The sequence below is a fragment of the Sciurus vulgaris genome (assembly GCF_902686455.1).
Source record: "Sciurus vulgaris genome assembly, chromosome: X".
NCBI classification, from domain to species: domain Eukaryota; kingdom Metazoa; phylum Chordata; class Mammalia; order Rodentia; family Sciuridae; genus Sciurus; species Sciurus vulgaris.
This window is the reverse complement of record NC_136471.1, coordinates 41,427,953-41,441,764: the sequence shown is the minus strand read 5'-3', so window position 1 is coordinate 41,441,764 and position 13,812 is coordinate 41,427,953. Positions and strand designations below refer to the sequence as shown.

General features: G+C 46.3%; 1 protein-coding gene across 6 annotated transcripts in view; it reads left to right on the top strand.

The window, feature by feature from the left end:
* The first annotated feature begins 6,271 nt into the window (after nt 1-6,271).
* Nucleotides 6,272-13,812, top strand: part of TMEM164 (transmembrane protein 164) — a 164,567-nt gene continuing 157,026 nt past the window's right edge. For 2 of the 6 annotated variants that reach the window (XM_079124867.1, XM_079124864.1), the window contains exons 1-2: nt 6,708-6,811; nt 7,160-7,821. In XM_079124867.1, coding sequence (XP_078980993.1) covers nt 7,435-7,821 — 387 coding nt within the window. In that variant the 5' untranslated portion in view covers nt 6,708-6,811; nt 7,160-7,434. Of the gene's footprint in view, nt 6,444-6,707; nt 6,831-7,159; nt 7,822-13,812 lie in introns of those variants that run through there. The other 4 variants (XM_079124869.1, XM_079124865.1, XM_079124866.1 and 1 more) reach the window with 4 other exon arrangements.

Below are 13,812 nucleotides of genomic sequence, written 5' to 3'. Positions count from 1 at the left end.
CATGTCCTACACTCTTCATATTCATTTTGTGACATAAAAATAATTTGATGAACCTCACAGACAGAATGTTGAGAAGTAACCCAGACACATTAGAATACATGCTGAATTATTCCATTTATATGGCATTCAAGAATAGGCAAAGTGTGTGGGGAATGGTGGTGCATGCCTGCAATTCCAATGGCTCAGGAGGCTGAGGCAGGAGGATTCCAAGTTCAAAGACAGCCTTAGCAACTTAGCGAGGCCCTAAGCAACTCAGCAAGACCCTGTCTCTAAATAAAATACAAAAATGGGCTGGGAATATGGCTCAGTGGTTAAGTGTTCCTGAGTTCAATCCCTATTACAAAAAAAAAAAAATGGTATATTGGGACACTGGGACCTTTCCTCTTTTGTTTTCCTTCCCAGCTGCCTTAGGGTAAGCAGCTTTGCTCCACCTTGCACTCCCTGCCATGATGTTTTTGCCTCACTACAGGCCCAAAGTGACAGGGCCAAGTGACAAAGGACTAAAGCCTCTGAAACAATGAACCAAAATAAATCTTTCCTCCTTTTAAATTGATTTTATCAGGTATTTATATATCAATAAAATATAAAAAATATATTTAAATATCTGACTAACCCTCTATCTTAAGGACCAACTTCCAGAGTTTCTGATTATATTGGTCTGGTGTGGGTCCCAAGATTCAGTATTTTTCTTTTAAACTGTCTACATAATTTTCAGCTAGAGCTGACAACCACAGGGTGAGATGTATTTACATCCCTAGTCAAATGCTGCTTCTTCCTCTGTGTAGGTGTTCCTGGCAACCCCAGCTAGTTTTTCTCTTTTCAGAACTATTATTCGTTTACTTATTTTGGTACTAGGTATCGAACAAGGGTGCTCTACCACTGAGCTACCTCTTCAGCTCTTTTTATTTATTTATTTTTGATTTGGACACATGGTCTTACTAAATTGCTGAGACTGACCTTGAACTTGTTCTCCTCATTCCTCAGCCTTCTCAGTAGCTGGGATTATAGGAGTGGACTTCTGAACTCTTAAAATTGAGGTATCATTATCATATAGTACAGTGGAATACTCTAAAGTATGCAGCTCACTGGGCACAGTGGCCCATGCCTGTAATCCCAGAAATTGGGAAGGCTGAGATAGGAGGATTGCAAGTTCAAAGTCAGACTCAGTAAATTTGTGAGATTCTAAGCAAATTAGCAAGACCCTGCCTCATAATAAAAGGGCTAGAGATGTAGCTCAGGCCCTGGGTTCAATACCTAGTTACATTTAAAAAAAAAAGAAAAGAAAAGAAAAGATTTGCTCTTATCTGCTTGGCTTGAGTTTATACCTACCCCATGCATTGTTATCTAACCTTTCTTTGTGTGTGTGTGTGTGTGTGTGTGTGTGTGTGTGTGTGTGCGCGCGCGCGCACGCCAGGAATTAAACTCAGGGGTGCTTAACCACTGAGCCACACCCACAGCCCTTTGTTTTATATATATATATATTTTTTCTTAATATATATATATATATATATATATTTTTTTTTTTTTTTGTGGTGCTGGGGATTGAACCCAGGGCCTTGTGCTTACGAGGCAAGCACTCCACCAACTGAGCTATATCCCCAGCCCTGTTATATTTTTATATGGACACAGGTCTCACTAAATTGCTTAGGACCTCGCTAAGTAGCTGAGGCTGGCCTCAAACATGTAATCCTCCTGCCTCAACCTTGAGCTGCTGGGATTACAGGCATGTGCCACCACACTGGGCTAACCTTTCTTGTTTTTAAGTCCTCTCCCTATCTGAATTTCAAGTTCCTCTAGGACAGGGATTACCCACAGGTCTAGCACATTTTTAGTCACAGAATAGAGTCTCAGTGAATTTGTACAGAATGAATGCTGGTGTTGAATGAATGGGAGGGGGAGAAACAGTAAGAAGATAGTTGGATCAAGACAAAGGCTTCTCTCTTCATTCTCCTCCACTTTATTATTAATGATAACACTTCATATAATATTGGGATTGTGCATTGTCTTTTGCTTGTGGGAGATTCGCATGCATTTGAATTTCAGGTTCTGTTGTGGATAGAAGGGCAGGAATGTATTCAAAGAATAAAGTTCGGGAGGAGAAAAGGTCAGATGGTCAAGTCAAAAATAAAAAGCTTGTTTTGACCCATAGTGTTGAAAGAATACTGGATCTAGAGAACACCAAGTTCTCATCCTTGCTCCTCCACTATCTTGTGTGACCTTAAGACAGGTCACTTCACTTTTCTGAGTCTCAGATGGTTAGGTAGCTAGTCAGCCATGAACATGTGAGTAGGGAAGGGACAATGAAAGGTGACTGAAAACCACAAGGAACCTTCCCTGACAGGCAAGCTCCTGGAAGATGGGACTTATACATTAAAATCTCCTCAGCCATAATTACATCCCCTTATTATGGAAACCATCACAACCCCTAATCATCCTGGCAACCCAAACATTAAGACCCTCACAAAGAAAGCTTGCTGAGGGACAGTCAAAAGGCTAATAAATCATTTGAGGGGGGCAGGAAGTTGAGGAAAAATCAGGGGGGTCTCAATTTCCTTAAAAACTCAAATTCTTTGAGCAACACACCATCCTCACTTGGAAGCAGTTCACGCAATTCTTATGCCGTCAGTCCAAAGTCAATAGGTGGATCTATGTGGGAATCCCTGGAAACTTCCTTGTAACCCAATGAAACTGAAGGGCAGGAGAGGTACACTGTCCTTCTGAGAGGACCCACTGTCTTCCTTGAGAGGGTCCCTTCTTTCACTTTCCTATCCCTTCTAATAAACTCTTGCTTGTTACTCTGAGCTACATGTCTGAAATCTTTCTGGCATGTTCACAAGAACTGGCCTCTATGGCTGCCTCAGCTTTGGGATAGGCCTGTGTTCTGTAACAAGATGTACAGTGGTACCATATAGATAATGATTTCTACCAGGTGCTGTGGTGCATGCCTATAATCCCAGCGGCTCGGGAGGCTGAGGCAGGAGGATCCCAAGTTCAAATCCAGCCTCAGCAACTTAGCAAGGCCCTGAGCAGCTCAGTGAGACCCTGTCTCTAAATAAAATATTAAAAAGGCTGGGATTGTTGCTCAGTGGTTAAGCACCCTTGGGTTCAATCCCTGGTACCAAATAATAATAAGATAATAATTATTATCATTATTATTATCCTCCTCCAGTTTATTATTAATGATAACACTTCATATAATATTGGGATTGTGCATTGTCTTTTGCACATTGTCTTTTGCGGGAGTTCCGCACGCATTTGAATTTCAGATTCTGTTGTGGATAAAAGAGCAGGAGTGTATTCAAAGAATAAAGTGCAGGAGGAGAAAAGTGGTAGACAAGCTGGAGGAAAAGGAACTTCCCCTGACTGCTTTGCCTCCCCTCTCCCTGCAAGACAGCAGCTGTGAATAATAATAATAATTATTATTATTTCTGCTATTTCATATGACACGGCACTCCATAGGAGGTCACCTGGGCTCAAAACTGGGAAGGCACTTTGGCAGAAAGAATTTAGGGCATTGTCTGCGTAAGCAGAGAGGTGGCTCACATCACCAAGTCAGGTAGACAAGTTGTCTGCTTCAAGATACCAACAACACTGGGATGAAAAGGCAGAGAGGCTGAGTTCATAGACTCCTAGATTCGAGCCAGCAGGTATCTCAGAGACCATTTCTAGTCCAACCCCTTCATTTTGCCTGGAAAATCATCCTCAAGGTCTCACTGAACTAAGCCTGGATTTCAGGTTCCTTTTTCACTGTGTGCCACAAGACTCTCCTTAAAAAAATCAAAGTTTGTTTTCACGTTAATGTTTAGAGACAAGAATTCTCTGTCCTATGTTCTAGTACAGAAATGATGAGGACAATGACCTGGAGTTTTGTGTTTTTCTAAGATTTGCACACCATTTCTGCTCAATTCTGGCTTGCCTTTTTCCTATGGGGAAAATTCTAAATTTTTTTGTAGTTCTAGATGGACACATTACCTTTATTTTGTTTATTTTTATGTGGTGCTATGGATCAAACCCAGTGCCCCACACGCACTAGGCAAGCACTCTGCCTCTGAGCTACAGCCCCAGACCTCTCCTAGTGTTTATTTAGTGCTTACTATGTGTTTGCCACTCTGCTAGGTACTCTGGAGGTTTAGAAAAGATTAAGTAAGACCCTTCCTCTGCTCTCAAAGAGCTGGGTGTGGGAGGCAGGACTCACAATGTGAGAACAATGGAAGGCAGTATATGATTCAGAATACAATGAGTAGCATAGGCAATAAATACTGTAGAAGTTTGGAGGTGTGAGAGAGCTCTGAGAGCTGGTGGGGAGGATTGGGGAGAGTGGGATGTTCCCTGGGCTTTGAAGGATGGGTAGGATTGTTTATGCAGATATGGGGGTGGGCACTGCATCTGAATGCATGTGTATGCTTGCTTGCTTGGGAGTGCACACAGGTTCACATACACAAATGCACGGATGGGTAACAACAGGTAGCACTGAGTGGACGCTTTCTATGTGCCAGATACTGCATAATGGTCTACAAAATTCAACTCATTGGAATCTGCATATGAATCAGATAATAGAATCTTTCTATGAATAGATAAGAAATTGAGGCACAGAGAGGCTGAGTAAATTGCCTAAGGTGACAGAGCAAGTAGCTAGCATACATGGGATTAGAATCCCAATCCTAGAGACACTTTGCTATTTTACTTAGGTAGGAAGAAATGGAATTTGTGGCTCAGGTGAGGAAATTGACCTGGCTATAGTCACTAAGAATAGTCACTTTACACACACCAGGGAAGCTAGGCCAAATTCCCAATTAAAGTTCAGCATGGAAACTGGAGGGATTAGAGAAGCCATTTACTGAGTGCTATACCTTCATTCTTACTTTAGAGGTAGGAACTTGAGGTCTTTGAACATTGCATGCCATTGCCAGGCACTACTCCCCAGCTTTGTCCTTAATGTTCCTTGGTTATGTTGCTGAGGATTTAAGAAACACCTAAGGGGAATGAATGAATGAGCCTCTGAAATCAATTTTTGTTTGTTGATCTTTATTAATTAGCAGCTGAAGAGCATCTACTTACGGTAGATACTGCAAAATGCTCAGAATTAGACAAGACTACCTTGGCTATATTTGTCAGGAAAGCCAGACTTGGAAAGGATGGGAGGGCAATGGCTTGATAATACAATAGATTGTATTTTATGTTTTGGGCCTGGCTTACAGCCCAAATCCAAAAATGTTTCCTAAGCAAGGTGCCTGGCTGTGTTTTCCTGGATATTCTTCTAACTCATTGCGAGTCTTCAATAAATATTAAGTCAACATGAGGTAGATTCTAAAGAGATCTTTTTCCTATTCCCTTGTCCCAAGAAATACAAATGCGGTTGATGGGTAGGAAACAACAGTGAAGAGGGGACCCTGCCCCTCTGCATTCACATTGTCCTAGAGGGCTTCTCACAGCTGCTGTCTTGCAGGGAGAGGGGAGGCAAAACGGTCAGGGGAAGCTCCTTTTCCTCCAGCTTGTCTACCACTGAAGGCAGGTCTGGAGAGAGGGGTGAAAAGGAGGTGAGGCACAGGGAGTGGCAGGGGTGAGCAGTGTGGCCGGAGGTACAGGGGAAAACACAAGACCAGAGCAGGAGAAGAGCAGGGCCAAGAAGACTCCATCCTAGGCACTGATGGGGGGGGGGGGGCGGCGGGGCGGAGCCGTGGCTGGAAAGGTGAGAGGAGACGCCTTCGTGTGGTCCTGCACGGATCTACCATTTCATGACAGAAGGGAGGAAACGGGAGAAGGCCATACCCAGCACACCCCCAAAAGCCACCCTCGCTCAGCTGCTCTTCACTAGCCAGGCTTATTCATTCCAAGTTAGCGAGGGCCAGTTGGGGCCTACTATGTGCCAGTTATACAAAGTATTGCCCTGGAGAACAGGGTCACGGGACGCAGAGTCGGCGAACGCCAGGAGAGGAGTTCTGCACCGGGTTGTGGAGGGTGGCTGTGCACGCGTGCAGTCTCCTCGAAGAGAGCAGAAGGGAAGGCCGGGAGAAGGAGGAAGGAGGCGGAGATTGAGCCGCAGGAGGGAGGCGGAGGGAGCGCCTAGGCGAGGCAGGGTGGGAGGTGTGAATGGTGGACGTGGTGGGGGAGTCGGCGGCGGGCGGGAGAGGGGAGAAGGCGAGGCGGGGTAGTGGTGGCCCGAGGACGTGGTGGGTGGGTGGGGGCGGGAGGCTGCACCCGACGGGAGGAGGGACGCGGGAGGCGGCGGCGGCCGCGAGGGGGAGGAGAGAGGGAGGGGAAGAAGGAGGAAGCCAGCGCGGTTGCTGCAGGAGGAGGAAGACCGGGAGGAGGAGCCCTGCGCGACGGCGGCGGCGGCGGCGGCGGCGGCGGCGGCTGCGGCCGCCAGGGGAGCCGAGCGCCCGGGCGCGCGGAGTGCAGGAGCAGAGCGGTGGCCCGAGGCAGGGCCACGGGCCGCGCTGCCGGTGAGTGGAGCCCTGAGGGGCGCGGCGGCCCGTCCCCTGGGCCGGGCGGGAGGCGCGGGAAGATGCGGCGGCGCCGGGGCGGAGGAGGGGGCCGGCTGTAGTCCAGCCCCTGGCTGGCCCGGCCTCCCGCCCTCCCTCTCGGCTTCCTCCCGTCGCTGCCTGCGCGAGGGGGGCAGGTCCCGGGCGGGCCGCGGGCTGAGGGTGGTGCTGCCCGGAGGGCGGGCGGCTGGGGCCGGGGGTGGAGCTGGGGGGCTCAGGGGTGTACCCGGGGGCGGGAGGCTGGACCGGGACTGCTCTAAATTGGCTGGAGGGGCCCGTCGGCGGCGAAGTTGCTAGCTGGGGGCAGAGACGGCCACGCGGTTGCAGGAGTAAGAGATCCCCTGTGGAGTGCGTGAGACGAGGACTCCGGCGTCCCTGCCATCCCCGTCGCCCTCCCCGCCTGCCCGGCCCCGCGAGCCCCTCTCCTAGCCTCCGCGTGCCCCCTCGCTCTCACCCGCTTCGCCCCCATCCCGCGTTTCCCTCTGGCGGCACTGCCGGGTCCCCCCGGCCCCCCGCCCACACCCTCTCTGCCTCTGGCTTCCCTGACCCCTGCTTGCTTGGCCACTGCCCCTGTTCCCCTTTTCTTCCCTCGCTAGTTGCCCCTCCCTCCCCGCTTCGTTAATTCCCGATGCAATTGCCTCTTTGAGACCTTTTTTTTTTCCTCTCCTTCCTTTTAGATTGGCCAACGGCTCCTTTCAACCCTGCCTCGTTGGTGGCCACTGGAGAAGCGCGGGGGGCTCCCCAGACAGCCGTGGGGACAAGTTAGAGCCAGCACTTTACCCCCGGGCCTCGCGTGTAGATTCCCTTGCCCTGCTCTAGGTGCCCCGGTGTCTGGAGAGGGGTGCGGGGGTGTGCCCTCCTTACATGTTCCACCACCCGGGCAACCCTCTGGGCTCGTGTTCCATCTTGCTCTTGCTTCCTGCACGGTGGTCAAAGGGAACCACTTTGCATCATGTCCCGGTATAGCTACCATAGTCTCCTGGACTGGCTCTATGGGGGCGTGGACCCCAGTTTTGCAGGCAATGGGGGCCCCGACTGTGCTGCCTTCCTCTCTTGGCAGCAGCGGCTGCTGGAAAGTGTGGTGGTCCTGACCCTGGCCCTGTTGGAGATCCTGGTGGCCCTGCGGCACATCCTGAGGCAGACGGAGGACGGTAGGGGTGGCCGTGGCAGCCAGCCACAGCAGGTGACCCAGCGGCCAGAGGAAGGCAAGGAGAGCCTGAGCAAGAATCTGCTCTTAGTAGCCCTGTGCCTGACCTTCGGGGTGGAGCTGGGCTTTAAGTTCGCCACCAAGACCGTCATCTACCTGCTCAACCCCTGTCACCTGGTCACCATGATGCATGTGAGTCTGTTGACTTTTTCCTGGGCAGCCTGAGTGATACGAGTCATTTGTGTGCTCAGGACACTCGGTAGTATAGAGCACCTCAACCCTATGGGAAGTGGGACCCTTAAAATCGATTTTCCAATGAGTGGTTGCCTTTGTTCCCCTTTCAGATTTGGCTTTGCACAATGTGTGGTCAGCCCCACAGTGGAGATGAGGAACCTTGTGTCTCAACCTGAGAACTGTTGGCACTCAGGCACTCAGGCCAGCTGCCCCTCCTCTCTCTGCCCTAGCCTGGCCTTTCACAAGCAGGAAGTCCTGCCTCAGCCAGGTGCCCTTTTTGAATCACATCTGTGGGCCATGGCTTAGCCCTTTTGCCTTTGGTGGTAGTTCCTTTCCCAGTGGCCTGGTGATCCTCTTTCCGGAGGTGGTCACATAAGCTTCCTCGTCTCCACTGTGGTACTTTGGGGAAATACTTTTGAGGGGTTTCTCTTAATAACTCTTATTGGGGAGTTTATGTTCTTGGGGTGAGGTCTGCCTTTGAGTTTTGAGGCACTGGAGCTGCCCCAGGTTCCTATCAAGTGTTCCCTGAAACAGGCCCTAGGCTGACTCATGAACTTTGGGCTGGTGATCATTATCTATGGTGAGAGGGTATTTATATTTTGCAAACTTCTTCATCTTATCACTCTCATTCTGTCTCCTGTGGTTATGGTCCAGGGGTGCTAAAAAAGCTGATTTCTTTACCTCCTCAACTTCTACCCATTAGTGAAAACAAAAGGGATTGAAAAGGAAAGTTGCCAGATGCATAAAAATAATCTGGGTGAGGACCAAGCGTGAGACTGTCTTTCTGTACTCAGCCTGTGCAGTGTGCAGAGAGATGTTCCGAAGCTATAAAATCATGGAGGAGGAGGAGGAGAAAGGGGATAAGGGGAAAGCAATCTGTCTTTAGATTTCAGGCTGTAGAAAACCTGGTGCATTTTCTTTTGGGGCAGTTTTGAAACCCGTCATTAGCATCTTTATTGCTTTTATGTTTGTAGAAGGTTATTCTCAGGAGACCTATGACAACCATGTGTGGGGCAGGAGGTTGAGATTATTATCTCCATTTTATAGCCTTGGCGGCACTCAGGGATGGAAGGTCACTTGCCTGCAGCCAAAAGATGAATTAGCCTCTGGGATGGAAAGTAAACCCACCCTCTGGAGTTGCAAACTGTCAATCCCAAAGAGGGGGTGGCAGTGGGTGGTGGTGCAGTGCCTTGGGAAGGCCTGGGCAGATGAACATGGCAGATGAGCATGCATGGCATTGTCTCCTTGTGGCTCAGATACTTGCTAGCTCTGTCTGCAGTGCCTGACTTCAGTTTTCCAGTCTGTAAAATGTGGTGAATGATTTGTGACCCATCCCATCTTGCAGATGTGGCAAAGAAGTGTGGATAGCTTTGGGATAAGGAGGCTGTTATTGATTGGGTGACTGTAAGCATGGAATGGAGCTGGAGTGGGCAGCAGTTTTTCAGAAAAGATTTCTTGGGAAGTGATGCTATTCATAGGAAGTCCAGGGCTGTCCCAGCTAGACCTGCTGTATAAATTTGAGCCAGTACTCTTTCTTTTTTTTTATGAATGGACTTTTTGTTAATGAGACAGAACAATGCATCTCAGCTACTTCTGTGTGAAGCTGTCAGGATAGGAGTGTTTTTTAGGATAGCAGGTGGTGAGGGTCAGACGGTACCCCCTTTTACAAAGGGGTCTTGAGGCCTTTGACAACCACATATCAGAAGGTCGAAAAGGACTAAATTCAGCCTCACTGGGACTGCTGCTGATATGATGACATCAAACGCAGCACCATGGTTTTTAGAGAAATGATTTTTTTTAGAGGCTTTTAGAAGACTCAAGAGACCTAGGTATGGCATTAATTGGTTGTATTCCTTTAAGGGAAAGTTGTCTTCCTTGGCCTCAGTTTTTCCCACTGTTAAAACGAGGCAGAGTTGCATTCCCAGCTCTTGACACTCATGTGCTGTGATTCTTCTTATCATAAGAAGTAGATGAGTATGCAACCGAGAGCTAGTCTGAAAGGCTTTTGACCTTCTTGTGCTGAAAAAGAAAACATTTCTTCTCTGTGGAGGTTAGTTAGCCAGTCCCTACTCATCTTTTTTTATTTGTTCTTTTTAGGTATACATGACAGTAGAGTGTAGTTTGACCCATTATACCTACATGGAGTAGAACTTCCTCTAATTAGGATCCCGTTCTTGTGGTTGAACATGATGTGGAGTATCACTGGTCAGGTATTCACATGTGAACAGAGGAAACTTATGTCCAGTTCATTCTACTGTATTTCCTATTTCCATCCTCCTATTCATCTTTTGCACTATGTGTCTTCCCAGTCAAGTAGACTTGGCTCCATCACCCTTGGGGACACTTTTAGAGGATGATGGTATTTGGGGGAGAGGTGAATGTTTGGGGGACTATGGACTGATTCCTGTCACCTGTGCTTTTTCTATTGTCCTGTGCTTAACTTAAACTCTGAAGCTATAAGGTGGGGTATGAGTCATGAACGGAGTCATGCTGAGGAATTTTCGAGCCTCATCAGGATTATACTCCTTTTCTGATTACTCCTAAGTCACTGCTTTACATCACTTATATAGTGACCTCTGGCCTGGGGGGGGGGGGACCTAGTCTTTGATATCCAACTTCCCATACCTTCTCTGTGGCTTTTCCCTGGAAACCAGACTGTATAGAATTTTTAAAGTTGCTGTGAGTCCTAGAAAAAATTATGATTGGAAACAATTTTCTGACTTGGTTGCAGCACTGACTAATGATAATATGTAAGGTTAATAATACCTTGCATTTATCTAGCATTTACCATTTATAAGGCACTTTCATATGCATTATCTTATTTAGGGTTGTGATAGATCAGCTTGGGTCTAGAGAAAGCGATGTTAAAATGTTTCCCATGACTGTCTATATTCCAAGGGGGAGGCATTATATATAAAGAAATGCTTTGACAAGTGAGTCAGCTGAATTAGGCTATATTGTAACAGTATTCTGTGGAGTTTAGAAGTCCAGAAAAGGAAAGGAAAATGTTAACTGAAGTAAAAGGAGTAGCTTAGCAAGGGACATTTCTCTCCTTTCTCTCTCTCTCTCTCCCCCCCTCCCTCCCCCCCTCCCTCCCTCCCTCTCTCCCTCCCTCTCTCTCTCTCTCTCTCTCTCTCTCTTTCTCTTGCAGCTCAAGGAATTGAACCCAGGTTCCCACACATGCTAGGCAGGAACAAGGGATATTTCTGCTTTGTGACTCCCCATTGACTCTATTTTGGTTTTGTAGAAAGGCCTTCTTCCTCAGACTGAGTGTAAGTTTGTAACAAGGGCTATATTGCTTTGGGACAGGAACTAGAGAAGTTGGAGGGAAACTGGTTACTTTCTCTAGCTCCTGATTTTTACTCTGAAAAATATTCATTCTCAGCGCCTTATCACACTGACCCTTGTCCTAGCCATGCTGCTGTTGGGTGACTGCCAACTATAGTAGCATAAGAAAGGGCAGTACTTACATCTGAATCATTCTTTTCTCTTAAAAAATGCCAAGTTTTTAAACTTTAATTAATTAATTAATTTATATGTGGTACTGAGGATTAAGTCCAGTGCCTTGCATGTGCTTGGCAAGCATTCTACCACTGAGCCACAACCATAGCCCTGAATTATTCTTGATTACTGTTCTTGCTGCTGGGTTTCTTTTTGGTCTCATCTGATTTCTTAGGGGTCCTGGGACCATAGACTGATAAAGGGTTGTAGGATTAAAGTAGCACCATCTCTGCTCAGCTACAGCCTGAGATGTTTGGGGGTTCTCAAAATCAGCAAGTGTCAAGGATAGGATGCCACCGCTAACACCCCTTGCTGAATATATGTGGTGTCTGCTAACTGTACCAGTAAGCATGGCCAGTCACTCCCCCTTTGCCCATGATTTTGGCAGGTATGGGTGACAGGAATGAATGTACTGATTGTGCTCTTTACCATAAATCTCCTTACAATTAGCTGCAGAAATGCTTTGAGATGTGAGCTACTGCAGTGGGAATCTGGGTTTAGCAGGAAGAGAGTCCCGTAGCTATTTAAATCTTAAAAATCATGTGCAGGTATGAATATATTAAAATGAATCCCACTATTTTGCATAGTTATGTTACAATAAAAATTTTAAAAATCAACTGCCAAAAAATAGTAACCAATTCACAAACGTGAATAAACATAAAAATTTAAGAACTATGATGAAAATACATTTATTTAGTATTTAGTGACTTTTTCAGACTAGTTTTATTTAATTTTTTGAACTTATAAAGACTATCCAAATAAACTGAGTTCTTGGACTCTAAAAAATTCTACAGTTTCTTAGTAGAAGGGTTAAAATGCCAGTTTGGCAAAAATATTAGTGGCCTTAATTTAATGACCTTGTATCTTCCTTGAGTCCAGTTATGTTGTTTTTGTCTTAAGAACTTAATGAAAAGATCCTATTTTGGATGTCTTGTTTAACTGTCCAATTCCTGTTGGTTTTCTCTGTATCTGTGCCAACATCTCCTGGTTAGGCATTGGGCTTAGCAGAGCATACCATATGTCATTTAACCCTTAATGTCTATATGCATAAATCCAGGTTGGACATTTGGCAAATAATAGTTGATGCCATTGTTGATCCTAGCTACTAGTTTTTTGCCAATAATACTGAGCCTCATTCTTTTTTAGAGTTGCCACTCTTACTTGACTTTCTGTCTTCATTACAATAAATTAGAAGTTGGATTTCCACCAATTATGACTTAACTGCTTTGGGTGCACTGTTTGATTTTCTTACTTTCCCCCTCCTTGCTAAAAGTGTAGAATGGCTTGTACTCAAAAACTCCTAAGCTTTTGTTGACATCCTTTGCAACTCAGTAGATACACACTGGTGCATTCCAATTACCATGTGATGGATTTGTTTTGGAGAAAACCTGATGGAGTTGAGAACTAGACTTTCTCTTTTAACCCCTTTACTTCAGACCAGACACATACCTCCTCGTTCTCCATCTGTTGTCTGGAGCACTGATTACTGTTCCTGCTTGGAGTCGACATTGGTGGATAATGGGTACATTGAAGGATCCAACCATCTGCTGACAGCTTATCAGATGAACTGTGTCCTGTGTCATCAATCTAGGGGGATGGGAGGGGATGATATTTATAGGGGCCTTGGCAGTGAGGCATGCTATTCCTTTTTAGTTGGTTTTATTTCTCCCTCTTCAAAGAAAATTTGCAGAGAATTTTCTCATCTTTCATTGTTAGTCTTTTGGGGGTGCCTGTTGTAAAGAGAGATTGTGTGGATTGGTGGATTAAACGAAACACAGATAGCACTGGGATTTAAAATTATGATACTTGTTTTGCTCATGACTTGCTATGGGAACTGGAGCAAATTATTTAACCTTTTCCTAGCCTAGTCTTCTCCATGAAATGGGCCACATGGAAACAAAGCATTTTAATCCTCTGAAGAACTATGTGATCACTTAAATGGGTGATCTAAACTGGGCATCTGGGTGTGGAAGTGCATGCCTGTAATCCCAGCTGCTGAGGAGGCTGAGGCAGGAGGATCAGGGGTTCAAAGCCAGCATCAGCAACTTAGTGAGGCCCTCAGCAACTTAGCAAGACCCTGTCTCAAATAAAAAATAAAAAGGACTAGGAATGTGGCTTGGTGGTTAATGGATTTAATCCCCAGTACCAAAAAAATAAAACCACAACAAAACAAAACAAATCAAAGAAACAAACAAACAAAAAACAGAGAAACTGGGCAAAGCTGATTAACACTGACAGATGACCAGTGCAGTTTTACTGCAGATTCAGACTAACAAACCTCATCTCCATTTCACCTTTCTTGATAGCTACTACAAGTCATTCCTGTAATGATTTCAGTTGCTTTTCTCTGGATCCTTGCCCATGTCCGCATACTCTTGTAATACACAGCATGCAAAACTGGATGCTGTAACTCTTACTAGAGGTCCAGCCTGCACCAAGCAGGGAGGA